Source organism: Notamacropus eugenii, chromosome 1 (genome assembly GCF_028372415.1).
Source record: "Notamacropus eugenii isolate mMacEug1 chromosome 1, mMacEug1.pri_v2, whole genome shotgun sequence".
Classification (NCBI taxonomy): Eukaryota; Metazoa; Chordata; class Mammalia; order Diprotodontia; family Macropodidae; genus Notamacropus; species Notamacropus eugenii.
In genome coordinates this window covers 13,052,463-13,076,052 of record NC_092872.1, presented here as the reverse complement: position 1 = coordinate 13,076,052, position 23,590 = coordinate 13,052,463, and the positions used below count along the sequence as shown (strand labels likewise).

The window sequence follows — 23,590 nt, the reverse complement described above, 5'->3', positions numbered from 1 at the left end:
CTGGCTCCTTATTATGCGGTAGTGGACTAGTGACAGCCTCTCAACTTGTTTCCACATCTATAAAATAAAAAAGATTGGATTAAATCATCTCAAAGGACCAGCTCTGCTACTATATTACAAAATAAAAGCCCTCAATTTTGTAGTGTTTTGTAATTTAAAAAAGCATTGGCTTTCCTTACAAGGCTAAGACAGGAGCTTTTACTACAAAACAAAACCCGTCACATATATTAACCCTTTACAGTTTGCAAAGTAGTATGATTTACCTCCTCATGCAAGAAGAACTGGGATGTGAACTCAGGTCTGACTAAATACAAGAAACTCTCAGGTCCAAAGGTATTCCTTACTTCCTTGACCAGAAAGGCAGCTCATCTTTATTGTCCACTGGTAGAGGTCTGCAAACTACACTCTGCCCATCGTTTTTGTACAAATGAGTTTCGAATGTTTCACGTTTTGAAAGCTCTTGTTCCCTAGAAGAACTGGATCGAGGTTGTGAGGTGCAGTTTCCCAACCCTGAGTCTGAAGGATAAAATTCTGTATCCTGGCATTTAAAGCCCTTCCAATCCTAACTCAGATAAACCTTTCTAGTTTTGTTTTCTGAGAAATCTGGACTGTTTCCCACTTCAGCCTCCTGGCATTTAAGTAGGCTGATACCTTCGACGTTCAGCCCAGATTTCCCCAACGATCCTGGTCTTAAAAGCTGACATACAACTTGGCCTAGTCCACTTACGCCCCCCACACCGCTAAAATACACTTAACCCAGAATCACTTGGCCGTTCACATTAGGATGTGAATGTGAACATTTTTTTTTTTTTGCTTTGTGCATATATTACCACTCAACACAGAATACAAATTTTTAAAATAAAAGTTCTTTTAAGTATATACGAAGTGCTTAACAATGACTAAAAAAAAGGAAAGTGTGTCTATGGAAGATGCAGTAATCCTAGCTGAAGGAGAAAATTCAAATAAATATTCCTACCACTTTAGTTTATAAAAAACACTTTCACGATATATCCCTTTGTAACTTTAAAAGTCTGCGATCTCCTTTGAATCTCCTAACATTTGTAGGTAGAGACATGGCAGAAGTTGGGTCTTCTGAGTGTTCCATGGCCTGGCAGCTTTGAGCTTTGCCCCGTGCCATAAAAGTGAAGAAATCTTTAGACCTTCTTACCTACTGGTACCTTATGACCTAGAGGTACATGAGGCAGAGTATTAATTTTCCTTATGCCCAAAACAGAGAATCCCCGTCCCATCAATAGTGTAGGGAGGAATGTTGCTCCAGAAACAAACAAGAGAAGAGCTAGGCATCTTTATACCTTCAAGAGCCCCGTCATTTTTAAGTAGCCACCTCACCTTTTGGGACAGAAGCAAATACCAAAGATAAGGGGATTATAGGAAGCAATCACAAGGGATAAATAGAACTTTATTTAAATAAACATTTGCGCTCTGTACATAGCCCCAGGGACGGGGAATGGGGAGGGGGCTCAGTCATCAGCGGTTTTACGAACATCAAAGCTCCCACAAGGCCCACGCAGCAGCTCCACAAGCAAGGCCAACAACTGGCTGTGCTCCTGCTGCACATCTGGCGGTAGGGCGGGCAACTCGCAGCGGAGGCTCCGTTCCACCATTCGGCCCAGGGCCCGGCGAAGCTCCCGCAGCAGCCGAACGGTGTGTGAGTCACCCTCTAGCCGTAGGAGATCGCTGTCACTCAGGGAGATGGTGGCACGGCGCCCGTCATCTGGGGTTGGGGGATGGAAGGGAAGGATTACAAGTCGCCATGCCTCCTAGTACTTCATGGGAACCAATGAGGGGGGAAAAAGTCTTCTAGTCCACTGGGGAATTCAGAGTAAGAGAAGAGGAAATCACCTGTTTCTCAAAGGAAGGGGAATGGACCCAAGGGAACCAGGCACCCACCTCTGATATGGACATCTCCGTCGGTCAGCAGCAGCACAGCCAGGGGGTGGACCTGGGAGGAGTCTCGCACAAAGACACTGCCGTTGGACTTAACAGCCATGAAATACGTAAGCCAACGGCTACGGAGCCGAGTGGCCTCCCTGTGAGGAGAAAAAACAGGGTCGAAATTAATCACTGTCCCTGGAATCCTTTTCTTCTCCTCCTCCCACCCCAGTTTAAATCCCTGTGGCCTTCACTGCTCTGAGCACCTGTTAATGGTTGACTTATGCAGCAGAATATTGCCGGCTTTGGTCCGGTAGGTCACACTATTGGGCTTGAACTTCCCCTGCCGGGTCACCTTGCCCTGCCTCACCTGTGGAGCACAAAGAAGGTGGATGGAATAAAAATAGGTGTGTGGATAAGGGAGACAAGTAGTGTGGCAGGGCAAGTACTTTCATCATGCCAAGGGGCCTGAAAAAGTATTCTTACTCATGTGGAATCCAAGAGTCCCGCCACACCTTGTTCTCCACATCCCCTTTCCCCCTACTAGGTGAGTCATGAGATCGGACCACCACACCATGCCCAGGTCCTATACCTGAATGAGGTTGGGGTAAAGTCCAGCCATGAGCACCCCTTTCACCAGCTCCTCCTCCTCACTGTATTGGTTGCACTGGGCTGAGGGCAGGGTACAGTCTGATGGTTTTCCCACTAGGAAGGCCTCATAAATGTTCTCTGAGAACTGCTTGATGAGGCCTGAGAAAAGAAAATTGGATGCAGGGGAGTAGAGTCTGAGAGATTCCAGCCATCACCTAGAATGCCCTACATAGTAGGAGTATGTACATATGGGTAAAACAAAATAGGATGGGTGAGGCCTGTCTATCCAATACAGGCTAAGAATAAGTAATGGAAATAGGAAAACCAAGTATAGGAGCAATGGAGGGGCCTGTACTGAAACTCGGTATGGGGGGAGGGGTAGAGGGAGATGAAAGAAAGTAGAGCTAGGCATTCACCATGGATAAAACGCAGACTGGGAGCATAGAGGAGGTTCTCCTCCAGGTAGTTCTCTCTAGAACTACGATCCTGCCAGCGAAGCACCTCCTCCCAGCCCGCAACAGCCCGGACAAATGCCAGGTGGTCACTCCCACTATCATGGCTCAATAGTGCCTTCACCTAAGGAGAAGAAATGCAGAGATAAATCAATCCAGTAACATCCATTATGTGCCTCCTGCATGCCAGGCACTGATGGGAGCAGCCAGGGGGACAGACTAGAGTGAAACACCTAAAAAAAACTCTTGGATAAAGACTTGCCAGGATGGGGTCAAGAGTCTGACCTTGTCCACCTCAGCGCGGTTCTGTAAGCTGCTGCTGAAGGGGTCCCGGGTGAGACAGGAGACGACAACTAGCAGAGGATGTAGGCAGCGGAAGATGGCCGCCAGGACAATAGCCTTGGCGAGCCTTGGGTCCGTGGAGATATGGGCCAGGCGCTGACCCAGCGTAGTCAGGAATTCCCGCTGGTCCAGCACACCTACAACACAGCTTCTGTCAGAGCAGCCCCCCAAATAGCTTCCAGACCCTTTCATCTGCCCAAGGAATAGAGGGCCAGCCCATCAGAGAGCCCGAGTTCCATCTCACACAGGGAAACTGAAGACGACCCTCCCAGCAGCCCAAGGGGCCATCCTGTCCAGGAGCCACAGCACCACTAACCGATCTCCTGTAGCAGGATCACAGCCTCATCTACAGCCTTGATGTCAGGGCTATCCACAGCCTTGGAGAGGAACTCAACAGCCTACAATGGAAGGCCCACATGCACGATGAGGCTCTTGGCCCTCCTGCCCCGCCATCCAAGGGAGGTATGTGCATCAAAAGCCCTCCTTGGCTCCCTTCACACCCTTACCCTTCAGAGCCCTACCGTCTTCTCAGGCATATGGATCTTCGCTTGCAACACCAGGTTCTCCAGTGGGGTGCGCAGAATTTCGGGAACCTGAAAAGGTGCCATCTTCTCCAGCCTGCTCCGAGGAAACAAGTGGTAGGCGAAGCCTGACTGGCACCGCCCAGCCCTTCCTCGGCGCTGGATCACATTTGCCCTTGACACCCACACCGTTTCTAGGCAGGACACCTAGCAGAAGCACATAACAGGATCCTCATGAGGAAGGCATTTTGTAAAATCTGAAGCATTACAATCATGTCATCTGTTATCTATCAAGCAAGATCAGTAAGTCAGGCTCAGATCTGGGTCTTCTGGCTCAATTTCCAGTCCTTTTTCCACTACATCCTATTGGGGCTGTTCCCAAAGCCTCACGGCTAAAGCTACAGTTAACTGGCAGAGCTAGCAAATAGCAAGAGAAGTGTGGGCATGTGGAGGAAATACCTTGGTCTTGAGGTCATAGCGCTCCTCCTTGTGCAGGCCACTGTCCACCACATGCACTATGTCGTTGACCGTGATGGAAGTCTCAGCAATGTTGGTGGCCAAGACAATCTTGCGCACCCCTGTTGGGGGCTGCTGGAAAATTGCCTTCTGGTCCATCATGGGGATGTTGGAGTGCACTGTTTGGGGCGTGGGGGTAGGGGGAAATAGCACGCAAACGCGCACGCACAGTCAAGCCCCACCGATAACACTTTCACAGGGATATCAGGGAGCAGAGCATTCCCCAGGACACAAGACACTCCCACAGGACAGCAACCCTACAGAGGTGTTTCCCTCCAAGTTTCCAGTCAGCTTTTGTGGTCCTCCCTCCTCTGCTTAGCTCTGCACTTATAAGTGACTCTGCCAAATGGGAACCTAGTCAAGCCAGTACCCACTGTTACCTCCAGATGGAGCCGCTTCCCGAGGCCTCCCCATAACCAAAAGGCCTGGACCAGGGTGTAGGTCCCCCTTCCTCTCCCCTGTTCCCAAGCCCAGCTCACCTGGCAAGATCAGGTACTTGCTTTCATAGGAGCCTAAGGCCTCCTGCAGACGCTGTTGTACTCCTTTGATCTCCTGCCAGCCAGGCAGGAAACACAGAATCCCACCTGAAAACCAGCCCCAGCAACCTGATCACTTGGGAGCAGCCCTGAAGGGGATGGCCTGGGGGCGGGAGTTTCCCCAAAGAATTGCCACCTATTTGTTCCTCCTCAAGATCAAGGGCCATCTGGGGCTTAGGCAGGATCAAGCTGAATGGGACAGACCTCAGCAGTCACTCCACCCCCATTTTTCCCATCTCCATACAAAGGTTCTTCTTCATGAATGCCCAAGGTCCCTTGCCCTAGCAGCTTGAATCTAGCTGAAGGAAACCTGCTCTAGGAATCCTAGGCCAAAAGGGCACTTACCTGGGTCTCCCCGGGCATCAATATGCAAAACCAGATCAGTCATGAGGTCCAAATCCAGAGCGCACTCATCCTCAGACTATGGCCAGGGGTAAAGGGGAACAAGAAGAGTTGGAGACAGTGGCCTAGGTTCAGGCATCTGAGCTGCACAATACCCCAGGACCCTCTCCAAGATCATACGGCACTCCAGCCCAATCCAATTGGGCTGACCAGCTGATGGGGGAACCCCAGGGTCACGTCAAGGCTTCACAGGTAAACGCTAGGGAATGGGAAAGACTAGGGAATGGTAGGAAGAGAACAAGCACAACCATCACAGGCAGAGGGAAAAACCAGTCAACACTGGGAGGCGAGAGACGCGCCACGGGTGGAAGAGGAGCCCTGGCCATGGCTGCCTGCCCCTTACCTCGTGATGCCGATGCCGGTGCTGGTGCTTGCCCAACTTGGCCAAGATGTCCTCTAGGTAGTGCTCCTTCACTGGGTACATGAAGCCAGGCACCTTGATGACTGGGCAGCCACCAAAGTATCGAGCGAAGCGCTCATTGTCACCTGTGGCGCTCATCAACACAAGGCGCAGAGCCGGGTTCAACCGCTGCAGCCCCTTCAGCAGGATGAGCAGAAAGTCTGTATTGACATCTCTTTCATGTACTTCATCTACAATGACATGGCTCACACCCTCCAGGCTGGGGTTGCTCTGCAGCTTCCGAAGGAGGATGCCCACCGTGCAGAATAGCAGGGCTCCGCCTCGGGCCGGGGGCTTGCTCTCCAGCCGCACCTGAAATCCCACGTTTCGACGCAGAGTGGGTCCTAGTTCGTGACTAACACGTTGGGCCACAGACACAGCTGAGATACGGCGCGGTTGGGTGATGATGACATTGCACCGAGCCCCCCGGCCCTCTGTCACGTAACGTTCCAGAAGCAGCTGTGGTATCCGGGTTGTCTTGCCACAGCCTGTGTCCCCTGAGATCACAACCACAGGGTGCTGTTCAATCGCAGACAAGATGGTGTCCCGGTGTGGATCCACAGGCAGTTGGTGAGTCTCCTGCCAGGAAGGCCCACGGCGCCGCCACAACTCCAACAGTCCCTGGCTTAGCCGTAGCTCCTCTCCCTCCGACAGAGGAATGTAAGGCTTCCCTGTGATAGGGTCACTCAGGGGCCCCGTGTCCTTGCTTAAGTGCAAGGGATCCTCATTCTGCAGCCTAGGCTCCGGGGAGATCCAAGGATTTTCCACAGGGTACTGGAGAGGGCCAGCAACATAGTGAGGGGTGTTCATTTATTCCAGCTCTACAGCCTCAAGAGAGTTAAGGCCCAGAGTGCTCCAGTGCCTTGGAATCCCCAGTTATGCAGAGCTGACTGCAGGGTTCACCCAGCCCTCCTACCCCCACTGGAACCCTAAGGAGGACCAACAAAATTCCAGGTACCTGGAATTCAAAGGGTCAAACTTGGGGGCAGGGAGTATTGAATTCTGGTGTGGGGAAGGAAAACCAGAGAGAGATTGACACCACAAAGCCATAGGACACCACCAGGTTTTGAAGACTGGTGTGGGAAAAGGAAAAGATGGAACCAAACATCCCAAATGCCTAAGACAGCACCAGGCAGAGCCAAGCAGCTGACCTAGGGATGAAATCATTCCCAAGCCAAACCTGCTGACCTGTGCAGGAGATACTGTTGGGACTTGGGCTCCTTAGTCCCTGCCTGTGCCCACCCCAATCCTGCCCTACTTACATGGTTCAGGAAGTTCTCCATCTTTCGCAGGATGGGCTCTGGCACCTGGATGGTGCAGGGCCGACGCTGTGTCTCGCCCAGCTCTCGCAAAGAGGCCAGGTTGTACATGGCATGAGTCAGTGGTTCATTGTTCCTATCCACTAGGCCCAGGCTCTGCAGAGGGGATATAAGTCAGGCCCCTAAAGAAGGATGGCCCAGGCACATTCCAAGGAAAGAGATTCCTAAGATGCAGTGACAAGAAGGTGGGGAATAGGAATCCTCCTTTCACAAGGCACATGACATAGAGCTGAAAGGACCCTTAAAAGTCATGTCCGCCATTCCCCCCATTTTACAGATAAGTACTGAAGTGCAGAGCACTGACCAAGAGATAGCCAGGAGCAGGGCCAGGATTCAAACTCAGGTCCTCTAACTCCAAATCCAGGGCTCTTTCCACTGCACCACATTGCCTCTCAAGGTGACTCAGGTCTCCAGAACAGAGATACTGAGCACTGTCTTCTCCAATAAAGTCCAAAGAAAAAATTTCTGGACCTCAGTTTACTCATCAGTACAATGGGTTGGGAGGTGTGGGGGTGTGGACTATAAAGCCTCCTTAGTCCCTTCTACCTTAAAATCAATGACCACATAGTCTTGGATATTTTGAACAAAACCACTCCCTTGGAGACAATCTCAGGACTCCTCTGGAGTAGGTTCTTTAAAGGGAAGTTGCTCCTTTGGCTGTTAGCTGGACGTTCACCTCTTCAAAGTCATCTCCTCCTGCTTGTCAGTAACAACTCCAAAGCAGACCAGGGCTCCCCATCTCTTTCCAAATCCTATTCCCTCTTCTTTCCCATTCAGCTGAAACCCTCTAGCAGCTTTACTCCAATTCACTGCAGCTCAGTGAACCACTCTGAGATAAATCACTTAAAATTTGCCCATTACAGTACTGAGCTGTTAACTGGCTGAAGTGTTTAAGTTTCATCTGGACAATTAAACCACCATATGCTCCCTGAAGGCAAAAATGGTTCCCTTGTACTTCTACATCTCTCTCATAGCACCTGGATGGCACAATTAAGTCCTGTTCAGTGAATAAATGAGAAAAGGGGGAAAGCAAAAGCAAAGGTCTGGATGGGTCTTAATATCAAGCAATATATGAAGTCTTGACCATTAAAGACTCTTCCTTTAGACATCAGGGATGGGGAAAAGCTAGAAAAATGTGTATAAATTAATTAGTAAAGACAAGTGGACTGAGACTGGTGGCTATGATGGATCAGCATTTCTAGAGTCACCTCCAGGCCAGAGGCCTTCTCAACCCCATCACATCCCTTAAGCATCAATCTCATATGTCCCAGCTCACCTTCAACTTCTTGCAAGCCAAGGCAGCTGCTTTATTTTCGGCCTCTGCTTTGCGGCGCCCCTTAGCAACAAAGGTCATGGGACAGGGCCAGAGCAAGGTAAGAGTGGAGAGCTTTGTCTTGGTACCCACAGTGTGGAATTGCATGAGGTTCTGAAAGGATGTAAGGAAAATGGTTTACTAAGAAAAAGTCTGAGAGGAGATCCATGCCAATGGATATTAGGTAGTGTTCCAGAGACTATGTAGTTATGGCTAGATCCAAAAGATCCCCACATATCAAAAATGGTAATAAAAAATAAACCCAAGTTGCTTCTCAGATGGAACCTGGGGACCCACAGCAGCAAGGCAAGCTGTTGATTCTGAAACATCAGCTCAGATATTCTGAGAAATATTATCAAAGGGAAACATACCCTGAGCTTATGGAGACTTGACTTTACATGGCAGGGCAAGGACACTAAAAACACCACCAAAAGCTGCAACTGACCTTTCTTAAGCCTGCCCCTAAGGCAGGACATGGGGCATGGGAAGGGAGGTGCCAGACAATGGAACTGCATGCTCCCCTCTTCTTGGCAAAAGATCCTGAAGCTTCTTCCTTGGCTGTAAGGCCTGGCACTACTGTCATTCCCGGCCACTGTCATATCTGACTGAGGACCCCCAGAAAGACTCAGGAGAGGACGCCTTGGATAGACAGCTTTCCATTCTCTTGTATGCCACCCTCTCCAGTCCCAGACCTTACCCACTTAGCTTGATTAAGCCCTATTCATCCTCCCAATCTTTTAACTAGAAAGGACCTTAAGAGATTTTCAAATATACCCTTCCAATTTCATGTAGGAATCTCTTCTATCTCATCCCCTCCCTCCTTCCTATACCATTTTTTCCTCAAGGAAGTTCTTCACCTACATGGCAAACTCCCATATTTCTGCTTGTCTACAAAATCTATCTCAAACCTCTATATCAAGGTTGACTTCCCAGAATCACGTGAACATACCAGCACCCCGAAAGACGGATAGCAAGACCTGCCCTTTCTGCTTCTGTCTCCCTTGCTAGGATCTTGTAGACTTGAAGATAGGAAGCAAACCTAATGCTGGGCACAGACTTTGGAATCATCACTGGCCACCTGCCCAGCATAGATGTAGGGCCCGTCTCTTACAGACAGTCCTGGTCGTATCACTTTCTTGCTTTTCCAGCTCTCCAATGTACAACGAACAATCTTTGCCCTCCTCGGTTTGGCAACTAATCCAATCTAAAACCTGATTCTATCCAAATTTCCCAGCCTTATCTCTCACTATGTCCCCTTTCAGCTAAACTGGGCTACTCAGTGTCCAAAATTGTGCTCTTATGCTTTTCCACGATCATGCTTCTTTTCATGACACCCAATCCCTCTTGCCAAATTAGTACCTGTCCTCTTTTCCTATATTCTGAAATTCAATCCTTCAAGATCTAGTTTAAAGATCTAGTTCAAGAAACTTCCTCAATCCCACCTACTTGAAAATTATCTCGGTCCACAAAACTCACACAGAACTTATACTTCTTGTGACTGACTGTGTCAGTCATATCTTATTACTAAATTGTAAATTCCATGAAGGAACAAGGCCTGAGTTTATATTTTTATTTCCCCCAAGTGCTGAGGATGACACTTTGTACGTTATAGGCATATACTAAGCACCAAATGAAATCTCTCACTACATCCTCATAGTAGAAATTGGACAGTCTTTGAAGATTCCTCTTTTCCAATCGTTCTCTATGCACAGATCCATCCACATAATAATATCAATGCTCGTGTTTCTAGATTTCCTCTTCAAGTCACTTAATGAATTTCTCCCCCTGGAGTGCAGGGAATCTCTACTTACCTTGGCGGTAGAGGACGAGGTTGCAATCTGGATCACTTTGGCCAGAAGGTTCTTGGGAAGCGGAAACTGGGTAAGTGCTCGGACAGCACTGTCGTCATCTGTCATCTCAAAGGAGCCCCCTCTGGGATACCCAAGAGTCTAGGTGAAAAACACTCTCCACCCCTAGTGCTACAATCTAGGGCAGTAGGATAATGGAGTGATTTGGGGACGGGGGACGGGGTGAGGGCCAGAAATGTGGCTGGAGCTAGAAATGCCTCAATTCTGAACTTCACTCAAATGCTTCCCTATGAACACTGACCATACCTGTGCACAAAATATCAGAAGTCCTGCCTCAGCTTCCCCCAAGTAAAATGAGGGTACTTTCCAGAAGGGCAAGGACTCTAAAATACTGTTTGAAAGCATTTTAGGGAAGGAATTCTTTGCAACCCCATGGATTTTTCCCTTTCATGCCTTGTATAATGGCCACCAAAGTCTAGAAACAGGACAGAGTTCTGCAGCAGGGGCACCTCTGGATCCAAGTAGGTTGGGCCGCTATCACCTCTGGTGTTTCAAGAGGGAGTCTCTGTTGCTAGGCAAAAACCCATTAACATAGTTCAAGACCTAGCCAGCTGTTTCCCCTAAGACAAAAAGTAACACTAACAAGTAATTGAGGTAAAATCCAGGCAATGAAGAAACATCTAGGATCCAATCAAAGCCACAACTACCAGGGATCCTATCAATTTCATAGGAAGTCCCCTGGAAGCAGGGAATGAGTAGACATCAAACCCAACACTTGTGGAGAACCCTGCATAAAACATCCCCATCCTGCCCCTAGTACTGGTGCTCAGTTCTCCATGTATTTTCCCATCAGGACTATACCTTGTGTCCCTGAGTGGAGTGTGAGACTCCTGTTGGGCCATAGACAGGAAGTCAGTAACATCAATTGTCCCTTCCTCTAGCTCTTCTTCTTCCTCATCCTCTTCCTCTCGGCCCATAGAGCGGGACAGACTGCTGGGCCCCATTGGCCGGATGCTCTCAGCGTTCAGCTGCCTCCAGGAGTTGGGTGGCATAGTAGGTTCTGGTCGCCACCAGCTGTCAGCTGGAGAGCCAAATCTGTCTGCCAGCACTCGGTATTTAGCTGCATCAAAGAGTTCATTTCGGGGTCCCAGAAGGCCCCAGCCCTGTAAGAAGTAAAGCACCCAGGTAGGGGATCTTCTAGAAGATCCAGGTTCCTTCAGGAGAGGGATATGGACTTCCCCGCACTGCAACTGTACACCAGCCTGAGCTCAGCTATAGGTCACAACTTCTCCAAAGTATAGTGGAAAAAAGTGCTGACTCTGGATAAAAAAAAAAAAAAAACCCTTGGGTTTGAATACCTCCTCTAGTGCTTGTGTGCTACTGGGTATGCCATTTAACCACATCGTTCCAAATGAGAGGCTTGAAATCACTCACTCTGCTCTCCGTCTCTAACTCTGCTTGGCTTCAACTCATGCAATCACATTCCCTCCCAGGACAAAGTGGCCATCACAAACCATCACGCTGATTATACCAACCCAGGATACGCTCAACAACTTCTCAACTCTCAGCCTCCTCTCCCCTCTGATTGGAAGGCTGGAGGGTACAGTGCCCAAAGCCACCCAAAGCCTTGCTTTACAGAGGGAAGACCCTGGACTTTGCAGTTCCTTCCACTCTCTATCTACAACTCTGCTTGGTTTCAGCTTCACAGAACAAGATGACCCCATGCTAGGTATCTCCTGGGGTCACCTCACCCTTTTCCAGCTTCCTTTCTTGTACGGTCTTCCCCTGTTAGACTGTACTATCCTTGAGGGCAAGCAGGGATTTTCTTTCTTTTTCTTATTTGTATCAAACCTGCAGATTAAATTGGCCTCGAGATCCCTTCTGTCGCTAAAATCATCACCCATGATAACCAACAAAGGACTAGCAAAAGAAAAGGCATTAACCTCTGAGGTGAAGAGGATTTGAGAATATTAGATGATGAAAGCTCAACTTCTCATAATCAATGACATTTACTGAAGGCTGTAAGGGTGCCTCACAGTGCATGGATTTCTGAAAAAGAGTTAGATCTGCAACAGGAAAAGTACCAAAATCTCAGAGGAAATGATGAGCCCAACGTTTTGTAAAAGCAAGTAAGTGAGGACCATCACCGAAAGATGGATTCGTGGGAACAGGAGAGGAAGAAACCATTACCTTAAAGAGCTGGCATGCAGCGGCTGCAGCCTGCCTCTCAGCATCTATCTTCTTACTCCCATAACCTTCCACCTCAACGCTCTTGGGCCACTTTATGTGCAGTGTGACTTTCTGTGGAGAGAGCAAAAAGGCTTGGGACTCTGGCCTCTTTCTGGTCTTTTCTCCAGCTCTTGGTCAACTTTTAAGGTCTGTGAGAATTATCACAGAGTCACCCCCACATATAGGCTGTTATTTCAGTCACCTCCAAAAAGGCTCAGGCCTATCATTTTGAGTAATGCACGGAAATGGATTAGAAGTTGGGAACGCCTCAAATGGATTGTAAGGGACAGTTATTCTAGCTTCCCCTTTAAAAATTAAGATATGGCTCCCTTTCTAAATGTGACTAAGACTTCCATGAATTGGCAATGACACAGACTGATTCTAATTCTAGGCCCATAAATGAACATTTTTTCTGTCAGTTTCCTTAGCTACAAAAATGAGAAAAACTTGATCTAAGCATCTTCACAACTGCTGTAAGAATCGAATAAAATAATGTACACCAAAACGCTTGGACAAAGGTAAAACACTGCACAAATGGAAGGCATGTTATTAAATTAGTTCAGGACCTTAAGGAAAGTTAGCCTAATAGAAGGGCTAGAATTTTTATGCTGTTGGAGGGAGAATATTGTCAAAAATGGAAGGAATATATGCGAAATATTCCTTCTCTATAACACTCATGATTTTTCTCCATCTAGAGGAAAAGACATTTAAAACGATAGGAAAGCATGACAAGAAGCAGCAATCATGACGATTCTAGTTCTAACACAACGTTCTAAGTCTTCCCAGTATTTCTCTTCTCCCTCCTACTCACTCCAAGGGGGCCTGCTTCACTCAAGACACTTTTGTCCAAAAGCGCAATATGAATTAGGATGAATCTTTGAAAATTCAACATTTACCACGTTTCCACATTTTATGGTCTAACTTCTACAACTCATTTTTTTCACTCTACAATCAATTACTTCCCTATGTTCCCTCAATTCTCAACCCGCAGAAGAATTCTCTGCTATTCATTGAAAGCAGTTACCTTTTTCTTTGGCCCATTTGTGTGGACGTAGACCAGTTTGTCTTTTGCATGAGAGATGCCAAGGGCTCTTCCGATCACACTGTTAAGAAGGTTTTTGGGCTGTGGGAATTCTTTCAACAAATCCCTAGAAGCTAAGACACAAAACGAAAAACATTACACTTGTTTTTGGCAACCTCATGGTCTTACTCTGTGCAGGGGAGTTCTCTGCTACACCCTAGAGCCAGGACAAATACAAGGGATGTTGGGGTTAAGATCCTGTATTGGATTAAAGAGACATAGACAACTTGGACCTAAAAAAAAAAAAAAGAGGACCAGTTCTTGGCATTATAGAGGAGATCAACCCTCCACTCTGTTCTCTACATTCCATATGACTAAGTCCCTAAGGAAGGGTAACCTTACTGTCTCACATGCAATCAGTACTTCCTAAAATAGGAAACACTCTGCTCCTAAACTCTAGAGAGAGGGATGGACTTGGGTTCTTCTAAGTAAAACTGAGCTTATGAAGTTTCCTGTTAATAATCAAAATAAACTGTTGAGAAGGGAAGAAAAGGCACTCAGATAAACAAAGAAAGAGAGAAAACAAGGGCACAGGCCGCTTAGTTGAAGTTCTCTAAGCACAGGTTATGGACCCTCAGATGGAACTTTTCTGCACTAATGGAAACCAATACAGAGAAAAGAGAGGGTTTTGCTCAAGGTCACACCAACAGTACAGTGCTCACAAATTTAGAGCCAGGAAAGACCTTAGAGGTCATCTAGTCTAACCTCCCTGGAGACGCAGACAAGTGAACTGACTTGCCCAAGGTCACTAAAGGCAGGATTCGAATCCAAGTCCTTTCACTACAACATGCTGCCTTTATGAATACCAGATTTTAGTTCTGAACCTTAACCCCAAAACTGAGAGCTAGAAGAAACCTTACACTTTATCTAATGCAATATTTACAGAGGAGCAAATGGAGGCCCCTGAGATTAAATTACTTGCCCCCAATCACATGGCTAATTAACGAAATAATAGAAAGGCCCTTGGGTTTCTGACTTCCAGTCCATTTCCTTTTCCACTATCCTGTGCTGCACATCCCACCAAAGTGAGAACTCACTCTCTGGAAGCAGACACTCACTGCTGACAGATGGGCAATGGGCTCTATGGAGGAAAGAACTGGCACCACCTCTCAGGTACTGGAGGAGTAAGTAACCTTATTCCTTAGTCTGGGAGCAGAGAAGAGCCATGGGGGAGACGTTTATTGAGTCAGGTGGGTGTTGCTCCCTCTTTTGCCAAAGAAGACCAGGCCATCAGAGAGATGATGACGTGACTGGCACTTGACTCTGTGTTGAGTGAGGGAGGGCTGTGCAGGTCACCAGCCTCACTTCTCCTCCAGTGACCAGATATTCATCAGGATGACTGGAGATGACCCAGGATGAGGCAATTGGGGTTGTGACTTGCCCAAGGTCACACAGCTAGTGAGTGCCAAGTGTCTGAGGTGGGATCTCAAGTCGGGCCCTCCTGCCCCCTGCACTGGCACTCTGCCCACCGCACCACCCAGCTGCCCAGCTAGGGGTCAGATGCACAGTCTGATTAAACCACAAGGTGGTGGTGGCTGACAGCCGGCAGGTAATGAAGAGAGGGCGGTCTCTCCTGCGGTGCTAAGATGGAGAAGGGCAGGAAGCCCTTCGGTGTGAGGGCGTCGGTTCATTCCAGGGCACTGACTGGGCACCTACTCTGCCCCGTGTCAGGGACCGAGGGAGACAGGGAGCTCTGGTCCTGGGGACGGACGCTGCAGAGGCGGGGCCAGCGGGGGCGGTCCTGCCCGGGCCCCGCCCACTGCCCCTCCCCGGCCCCGCCCCCACGCCGGATCCACACCAGCGCCGGCGGCCCCGGGCTAGGATCCATTTCAGATGAAGACTTTGGGAAGCGGTTTCCTCTCTCCAGGACCAAGGGCCCGTCCCCCGGCTCCATGACAACCCGCTCCCTCTCAGCCTGTCAGGTCGCCCCAGCCTCCCGGCGTCCGGACCGCCCAACTTCCGCCCTCACCCTCCCGGCAAACAGAAGGCGCTCAATGTGTGCGGCGGCCCGGCTCTCCGGAGCCTCTGCCGGCCCCCTCGGAACCCCTTCCGCCGTTAGGCTGCCGGCCTCCTCCCGCCTCCCGTCACCGGCCGCAGGCCCCGCCCCCGCCCGGCCTCGCCGCTTCCTCGGCCGGGCCCCGCGCCTCCCCTCACCGTTCACCATGCTCCCGTTCCCGGCCCCGGGCCGGGGCCCGCTGGGGGCCGGGGGCGGCTGCTGTTCGGCCGCCGCCGCCTCGATCTCGTCGAGTTCCTTGGTGCTGTCGGAGCAGGCGCGGGGGCAGCCCGACGAGAGGCCTCGCGACCGCCCCTGGCGCCGCAGCGGGGGGGGCGGCAGCGGCTGCAGCCGCTGAGACACCCCGGTCACTAGAACCATGAGCCGCTTGGCCACCGCCATTTCCGTCCCACCCACCCCTGCGCGAGGGCCCGCCCCGCCTCCTCCCGGCCCGCCTCCCGCCCCGCCGCGGCGCACGCGCGCTGGGCCGGGGGATGCCGGGAGGCCCGAGCAGGCCGGGAGGTCCCGAACGGCCCGGGGCGCGGAGCTCGGCGCCACGCTTCCGGGCCCGGGGCTGCCGGGGCCGGGGGCAGTTAAGGGCCCGGCCATCAGAGCTCACGGCTCGGACCGCGGTGGCGTCGGGGAGGGCGGAGGCGCCGGGACACGCCCTCCACGTGCCCCGGGGGCCTGGAGGCGACGGCGAGGACGGCGGGAGGGCCGATCCCGCGGCCCGGTCAGCCGCCCCAACACACCCGCCTGGGATGAGGAGGGGGCGCCATTCGCCTTCAGCTAGAAGGCCCGGCCGGCCCGCCGCCTAGAGTTCCGTCTACCCCCGAGGGGCACACCACCCCGAGACCTCTTCTCCGGCCTTAGGCTCGGGGGCTCGCTGCCGGCCTTGGCTTAGGAAGCCGAGTAAAAACGCTGCTCGAGGCCCGGCCTGAGGTCCGGTCCGGCGTGGGTCCTGCGGGGTGACAGCGGCGACACCACCGGCCCAACCCCAGGTCGTCTCCACCGAAGGCAGGCGTGGAGCTTTGGGACAGTAAACATCAGCCCCGGCTCGAGTCACTCCGCTGCCGGCCAGCTTCGGGGCAGGCCCAGCCTGTCTCCCGGTCAGTAGCGGGGGCAGCTGTTCTAAAACCAGGCTCCTTCCCCTTCTGCAGGCCGCCGGAAGCTAGGAGGCCTCGTGTCAGACTTTAAAAGATTCGGAATCCAAAGAGATCTGCTTTTCCCTCAGAAGTCAGTGAAGATAAAAGATGCCAAGGCCGCAGAATCCCCGAAATATGTCCAAGTCACGCTCACTTCAGCCGGCAGCTCGTACGCCCCGCCCAGATCGGACCCCAACCGCCCCGGTGGGGCAAGGCCCGGAGGGGGCAGCTGCAGGGTGCCTGGGGCTGCTCCCCCGGGGCTCCTGACAGCCTTGGCAATCCTGCCTACCAGAACAGCGGGCTCCGGGCAAGGTCCTCGATGCCCACGTCCAGGCTGAAGTCTGCGTACCAGGCCGGCCCAGGGCCGCTGAAGGCAGCCCGAAAGAACCCGGAGCTGGAAGGCCTTGGGAGGGAGCCCGCGCCCGGGCCGGGCCCACCAAGGAGCTGCTGGGCACCAGGGGCCCAGAGCCGCCATGGGACCAGAGAAGTCCCAGTGACCAAGCTGCTCCGGCCAGGAACCAGCAAGGATGAGAGTGACCCTCGGGAAGGGAGCCAGCCGTGTGTCCGGCACACTGTGCCTCGTGGGGACTCAGGCCAGGCTCGGTCCGCGGCAGAGCAAATGACAAGCCGTGATTGGTCATTTCTTCACACTTAGTGCGCCCCTGACCCGTTAGTGGCATCACGTTCCGTCTTGTCCCCTATTTGTCGTCTCCTTCTCCGGCTCATTTTACAGATGAGGAAGTCGAGGCAGACAGGGTGAAGTGACTTGCCCAGGGTCACACAGCTAGTGAGTGTGTCAGGCCAGATTTGAACTCAGGAAGGGAAATCGTTCTGACTCCAGGCCTGGCACTCCATCCACTTCCACACCTAGCTGCCCTATTTCCAGATCACTAATAAGAGAAGGTAAATTTGACTGCCCCCCCCCCAAAAGTTGATCAGATCGTGCTATGACCATAAGATCGTTTTTCCTCCCTCCTTTCCTTTTTCTTGGATTACATGACTTGCCCAGGGTCACACAGCGAGTCTGAGGCCAGTGTTCTATGCACTGCACCGCCGAGCTTGCATGTCTGTCCCTATAGCATTTAGCACAGTATCCAGCACATACTAAGTAAGCACTTAATAGACAAATGCTTGCTGACTGAATGAGAATACATGTTGAGGTTGCTACCTCGATCTCTAAAGTGGACCCATAATTTGTTTTAAATAAGACTTTCCATTTCCTGGCTGGTATGGACATTTGGCTTGTATGAGATAAACCAACAGCTCCATCTCTTCAAAATACCAGTTTTTGAAAGGAAATAATATCTGGATCCTTTTACAATTGGCATTAGTCAGACCTCATTTAAACGACTGTTCAATTTTGGACACAACATTCTCTGAACAAATAGGAATGTCTTGAAGAAGGTGATAAAACCATGTTGTATGAGGAAAGGTTAAATAAACTAGGGGTGCTTAACCCAGAGAAGAGAAGACGGAGGAGAGATGTCTTTACTGTCTACAAATATACTGAGGACTGTCACACGGAAACATGATTAGATCTGCTCTGTGAAGCTCCAAAAGAAAGTACTAGGACCAATGGGTGAAAAATCAGAGGAGGGCATATTTTAGCTCAATATAAAGTAGGACCTATTAACAATGAGTGTCCCCAAAATGGGAGAAGTTGCCTCACAATGTAGTGAGTTCCCCAATATTAGAAGTGTTTAATTAAGCAGAGGTTGCCTAATCACCAGCCACAAATGTTATAGAAGGGACTCCTAAATAAAATGGAGTGTTGGAATTAATTACCTCTAACATCTAATCTTAGATTCTCCTGGCGGTTCATTTTAACCACCATTTTTTTGTGCTCTTAGAGTAAAAGAATTTAGTGGGTGTTGGTGACTAAAACGTTATGTCCAGATATGAATTAAAGCACACGTCCGTGAATGCTTTCTGGAGGCATAGCTGTGAGGTCAGCAAGTATGGCCCAGATAACTGTCAATGCATAGAACAAAAGAGCTCAGGGACGCAGCTCCAGGCTTCTCTAAAGGCCATTGGCCAGCGCTGGGCAAAATCAACTACGTTAGGAGCACACGTAGTGGCCTTTCTCACCGCACATGCTCAAGGAAGCATTTCCTAACCATGGGCTGCCTGGTTATCCCCACAGTAACTGCTTTCAAGCTAAGCCAAAGAGCATCTGTTGCTCTGAGAGCCACTCACCTGCCTTGTTGGAAATGTTAATGTTCAGTCTTTCTGAGTTACAGGGCATTTTGAAAACAAAAAAGGTCAATCAACTCTTTTTTTTTTTTTTTTTTGGCAATGGGAGGCTTCAGCAGTCAGATGGACTGCGTCCGTCCTGGTGCCAAGGCCACGTTCGGAAGGGGCTTTGTAGAATGGAGACTAGAGGGTACATTTAATAACATTTACTACTGTAAATGCAGTATTCTCTTACTCCCAAGCACATTTCATGGTGTCCTTGGCTTACAAAGCACTGAATTTACAAAGCTGATGCCACCCGTTAGACCAAGACAGCCCATAGGAACAGTGGATGGGACCCATCTCTAAGCCATTCAGGAAGAAGCTTGGTTGGCAGCGATGATTTAACAGGCAGAAAGGGACAACAGGCATCACTGACTTTTATCAGTTTTAAAAAGCATGAAGGAGGAGAAGATACCATGGGGGGGTAGGCGTCAGGGAGTGCAGAAACCTTAAGTTTTAGTTCCAAACTATTATTCTGCTTGCCTGGGGCTTCTTGACTAGCCTCCACAGACAAAAGGGGAACTCAATTCATTGTCAGTGAAGTGCTTTGAGGTGACTCAGTAAGAAGTGGAAGCAAGAGTCCATTACTAATGGTGTCACAATGCGTCATTTAAACCTTCCAGAAAAAGATGCAGGAGACTTGGCTGAGTTAATACTCCTTGTACCCATTCCTGTTGTGTGCTTAGTGCTCTATTCTCAGTGCTACATGAACCATGCATAAAGGGGCAGAGGTCCTAGGATATATCCCAAATGCCCAAACCCATACTGGATTTCCCTCCAGCCTCAGCCACACAAGAGGTGCCAAAAGAGACAACTGAGGTCTAAACCACGTAGGCAGATATGAACTGGATCCTTCCTAAAAACTCCTACGACCCTGGCAAAAAAGTTCACTCTGCCTTCCCCCACCATGGACCATAGACCAAACAGGTGCTGGAGACCAGGCTCCTCTCTTACCCCGAGAGATGGTCCCTCCAGGGGCTGGGTTGACACACATCGGTGGAAGGCGGGGTGGGGGGAGCTTGCACTGACGCTGCCTGTGCTGGGTCCGATCTGGGGAAAAAGAGAGGATGTCAGGGTGACATTGGTCTCATCAGTTCCAGTCACTTGGGAAGTTTCATATGCTCCAGAAGATACTACCCGCTATAGGACTAAATCTGAAGCATCTACCCAGGGATATACACCTTTTTTAATGTGACTTCTGTACATAAGGGGTATGTGGAGGGGTGAGGATGGGGAACAAATCACCGCAGAAATAAGGAAATTGTTTTATCTAGAGGCTGGCCTCTGTAGCATCTGAAAGGCGGCATGAGGGAATGGGAAGAACACTGTACTAGGAGTCCAGGAAGTTGTAGTTCCACCCCTAAGGAATTGTGTGACGTTGGACAACTTGGAAGAGAACTAGCTCTCTCATTTGTAGAATGGAGATATTTTACTCTCCCTATTTGCCTCACGGTGTTGTTATGAGGATCAAATGAGATAATGGATATCAAAGTACTTTGAAAAAAGTATAAAGGACTTCCAAAGGTAAGGAATTATTTTTCTTAATAAAACCATGATGACATTCCTTATGTGTGCTTTGAGTTCCCAAAGTAACCACCTTTGCTCTTACCCTTCAAACTTCCTTCTTTCCCTCATGAGCCACGCTGAAGAAGCCTTAACAGGAAAAGGTGCTGGCCACTGACAATTTTTAGCAATATTTTCATTCTTTCTTCCAAAACAGGTGCTAAGTAATGAATGGTCAGAATGGTATACACCTGAGAAAGATCATCTAGATGAAGAAACTTACAGAAATAAAGGACCAGGGGAAGTAAAGCCAGCCCTACCACTGATGAATTGTGGTCACAAACAATGCAACCTCTCTGTTGTCACCTGTCTACATGTAAGAGGAGGACCATTCCCACCAACCATTACTGGGATGCTGAAGAAACATAATCCACTTATCTATGTACAAATATGTGTGGATATATATGTACAAATAAGTTCTACCATTGTTTGACGGTTATGCACATCAGCTTGGATAAGCACTTTTAGCATTTAAGGGATAAAGTATAAAAGTTAAAAATAATACTTGTTCCCAGGACCGAGAATCCATCTGATCCATGGACTTCAGGGGCTATACGCCTTCCTATTACACGTTTATCATTTTTCAGCGTCTCATAACAAATGATTCCACTGAAAGTCATCATCATGTCTTGGCACTGAGCCTACATTTTTGAAGGCTTATGCCAGCAGAGCTCACGTTCTGACAAGTCCTATCCAACTGGAAAGTTTTGAGTATGAGACTGATGTCCAAGGACCAGTATATTTAAGTCAAGATATATTCATCAATAGAGGTTTGGTCACCATAAATTGAAGTTTTCAGTCAAAGAAAATCACAGAGACTGTCAATTCAGCTTTTTGGTCAGGGACTTCTTTGGCAGTCTGGTAAAGCCTACGGGTCTCTTCTTACCACAGTGTTTTAAAAGTGCATAAAATAACACATGATTACAAAGGAAACCAATTGTCTTAAAATACAACTGTCAAAATATTGAAATAAACAAGTCTGCGGACCCAGAGTGAGAACTGTTCGTGTAAAGGGAGCAAACAAAGCAATAAAATCGCATATCTTTGGAGCATGAAGCCAATGAGAAAAGACCCTTCTAGTTTTTTGCTCACTGACCCTGACACGCTTCTCAGAACTTTAAAATACTAGAAAACCAGATATTTGTATCTGTCTTGATAAAAAGGCAGGAACTGGCTACTCATCAAGATTTCAATGGTTATACTTTGATGTTAACTACAGCTGTATGGATACTAACTCATTGACACAATAGGTCCCAGCATGCAACCAGAAGTGATCTCTCCCTTTCCTGAACTTGGACAGCCCTTATTATCTGTACCACTCATACAGTAGTTCTCATATATTGGGTTGTCATTATTTGTATACATCCCTCACCCAACTAGATTGTAAATGTCTGCAGGGGAGCTGTTTCAATTTTCCATAGCAACTAGTACAGGGCCTTACGTACACAGTAAACAACCAATAAATGTTTATTGAATGAATTAATGAACTAATGCTTCATTCAGAACAAGAAAACAGATTGCATGATAGGACCAAGCAAACCAATACTGTTTTGTATGTTTTTCAATACAGTTTTATAGAACTTTAAGATGTGAAAACTACTGTTAGACAAGGGTCCCTTGGTCTGCCACACCGACTAATCAATAAATCAACAAGTATTTATTAGTACCTACTTTAAATTCTCTCCTAAACCTCATCCTGACATGGAGGTAACCCTGGGTTTTTAACAATTCTTACCAAACTGGAAAGGTTTCATGTACAGGCATGGTGGCCAACATTGCATCTGTCGTCTGCTGACTAGCCTAGATAAGTATGGAAAGGTTCATCACCACAAGTCTGAGTACCAGGTGATGAGCTTTGGGGCACAACTTTTTCAGGGGTTGCAATCTAGAGGGAACACCCACAGTGATGAAATTAGATATTTCTCCAAGGATTGAGGTGACAGGTGATATGACAAGAAATACAAAGAACAACATAATCCTAGCCCTTAAAGGGCTTACAATCTAGTTCATGGAAGACATTGGGGAAAAAGCTATAAACAATTTACAAGAGAAATGAAAAATCAGCACAATAAGAGAAGAAATAAAACAAGGCATCACATGATTTATTGCCAAATAAATGGCACAAACAAGTTCTGCAGAATTTCTGAGGAAGGAGAGATCACAGTGGCTGAGAAAACTCAACCCAGAATGCTTTACTCTGAACCTTCACGAGCAGCATTAGGGGGCATTCCAGGAGGCAATGGGCAACCCAGGGTGGCTAAAGAGTTTAGAAAAGTCTCTTTACCTACCAGCTATCAGCAATGCAGCTAGAAATGAAAGAATTACATGTTCTACTAATGACTTTTCAGCCTAAAGTTAAGTAAACAACATTTAGATGTGGTTAAATCAAGGTACAACATTAGATAGTACTCTATAAATGTGAACAGAACCCAAGTACTAAGCTGAATTTAAATAATCCTACTCATGTAGAAGGCTTGAAAATTTAGGAGATTGTACATAAGTGCAAGGAAATAATAAATCCGAGGACAGTCTCTCCCAGAGCACCTTTCAAGATATGTGGTGAGTCATGTGATCATGTCTCAACTGTGTCGTCCACTATAATCATTAAAAAAAATGCATTTCTCTGGGAAGAGGAAAAAACAATCACCCAATTTTTGCAAGTAACTGAAGAGTCAATAATTCATCTCAGGACACAAAGCAACCTAATGCTGAAACCTGAATTTAAAATCAGTCTACTGTTAGCCACAATAACCTTAGATTTGATTATCTCCAACCCAGGTACAGAACTAACTAATAAAAACAGGAGAGTAAATAATTTCCTGAGGAGATGATAGGAGGTAGAAGCAGCAGAAGCAAAGGACACGAAGAAAAAATACTGTGAACTTTTACACAAGTGATAACTAACCAAACCAATCATTCTTTTTGCTCCCCTATAACTAGCAGCATAGCTCTCTAGTTAATCCAAGGGAACGTAACCTGAAGTGGGATGGAGAAAGGCCCATACACCTTTCCTTTGGGAGGGGCATCCTGCAGGCTGGGTAATGTGCTTTCTATAGGTTTCTCAGATACATGCACATCCCTAAGGTTGTCAGAAGGAGAAGCAACACTCTGCACTCAACACAGGGCATCTGGGTAATGCTGGTGAAACACTGAAAAGCAATACTGGTTCTTACTAGGGAGGCAGCACCGACACCGATAAAAAGAAGGACCAAGGACTGTCAAATCTAGTTTCTGGTCCGAAGTCTGACTTAA

General features: G+C 48.5%; 1 protein-coding gene across 2 annotated transcripts; it reads right to left on the bottom strand.

Annotated features, from left to right (window-relative positions):
* Nucleotides 1-1,402: 1,402 nt before the first annotated feature.
* Nucleotides 1,403-23,535, bottom strand: DHX30 (DExH-box helicase 30). Of its 2 annotated transcripts, XM_072654072.1 has the most exons (21): nt 23,512-23,535; nt 20,385-20,498; nt 19,730-19,825; nt 13,346-13,476; nt 12,283-12,393; nt 10,954-11,255; nt 10,096-10,216; nt 8,249-8,398; nt 6,916-7,068; nt 5,597-6,427; nt 5,197-5,272; nt 4,795-4,899; nt 4,259-4,434; nt 3,800-4,006; nt 3,595-3,676; nt 3,222-3,415; nt 2,901-3,060; nt 2,486-2,643; nt 2,160-2,263; nt 1,912-2,051; nt 1,403-1,735 (listed from the first exon to the last, which is right to left on the bottom strand). In XM_072654072.1, exons 3-21 carry the CDS (start codon nt 19,767-19,769, stop codon nt 1,482-1,484), a joined length of 3,495 nt encoding a protein of 1,164 aa, XP_072510173.1. In that variant the 5' UTR covers nt 19,770-19,825; nt 20,385-20,498; nt 23,512-23,535; the 3' UTR covers nt 1,403-1,481. The 2 variants fall into 2 exon arrangements, with proteins under 2 accessions (XP_072510173.1, XP_072510163.1); XM_072654062.1 differs by lacking the exons at nt 19,730-19,825; nt 20,385-20,498; nt 23,512-23,535 and adding an exon at nt 15,557-16,019.
* Between the last annotated feature and the right edge of the window lie 55 nt (nt 23,536-23,590).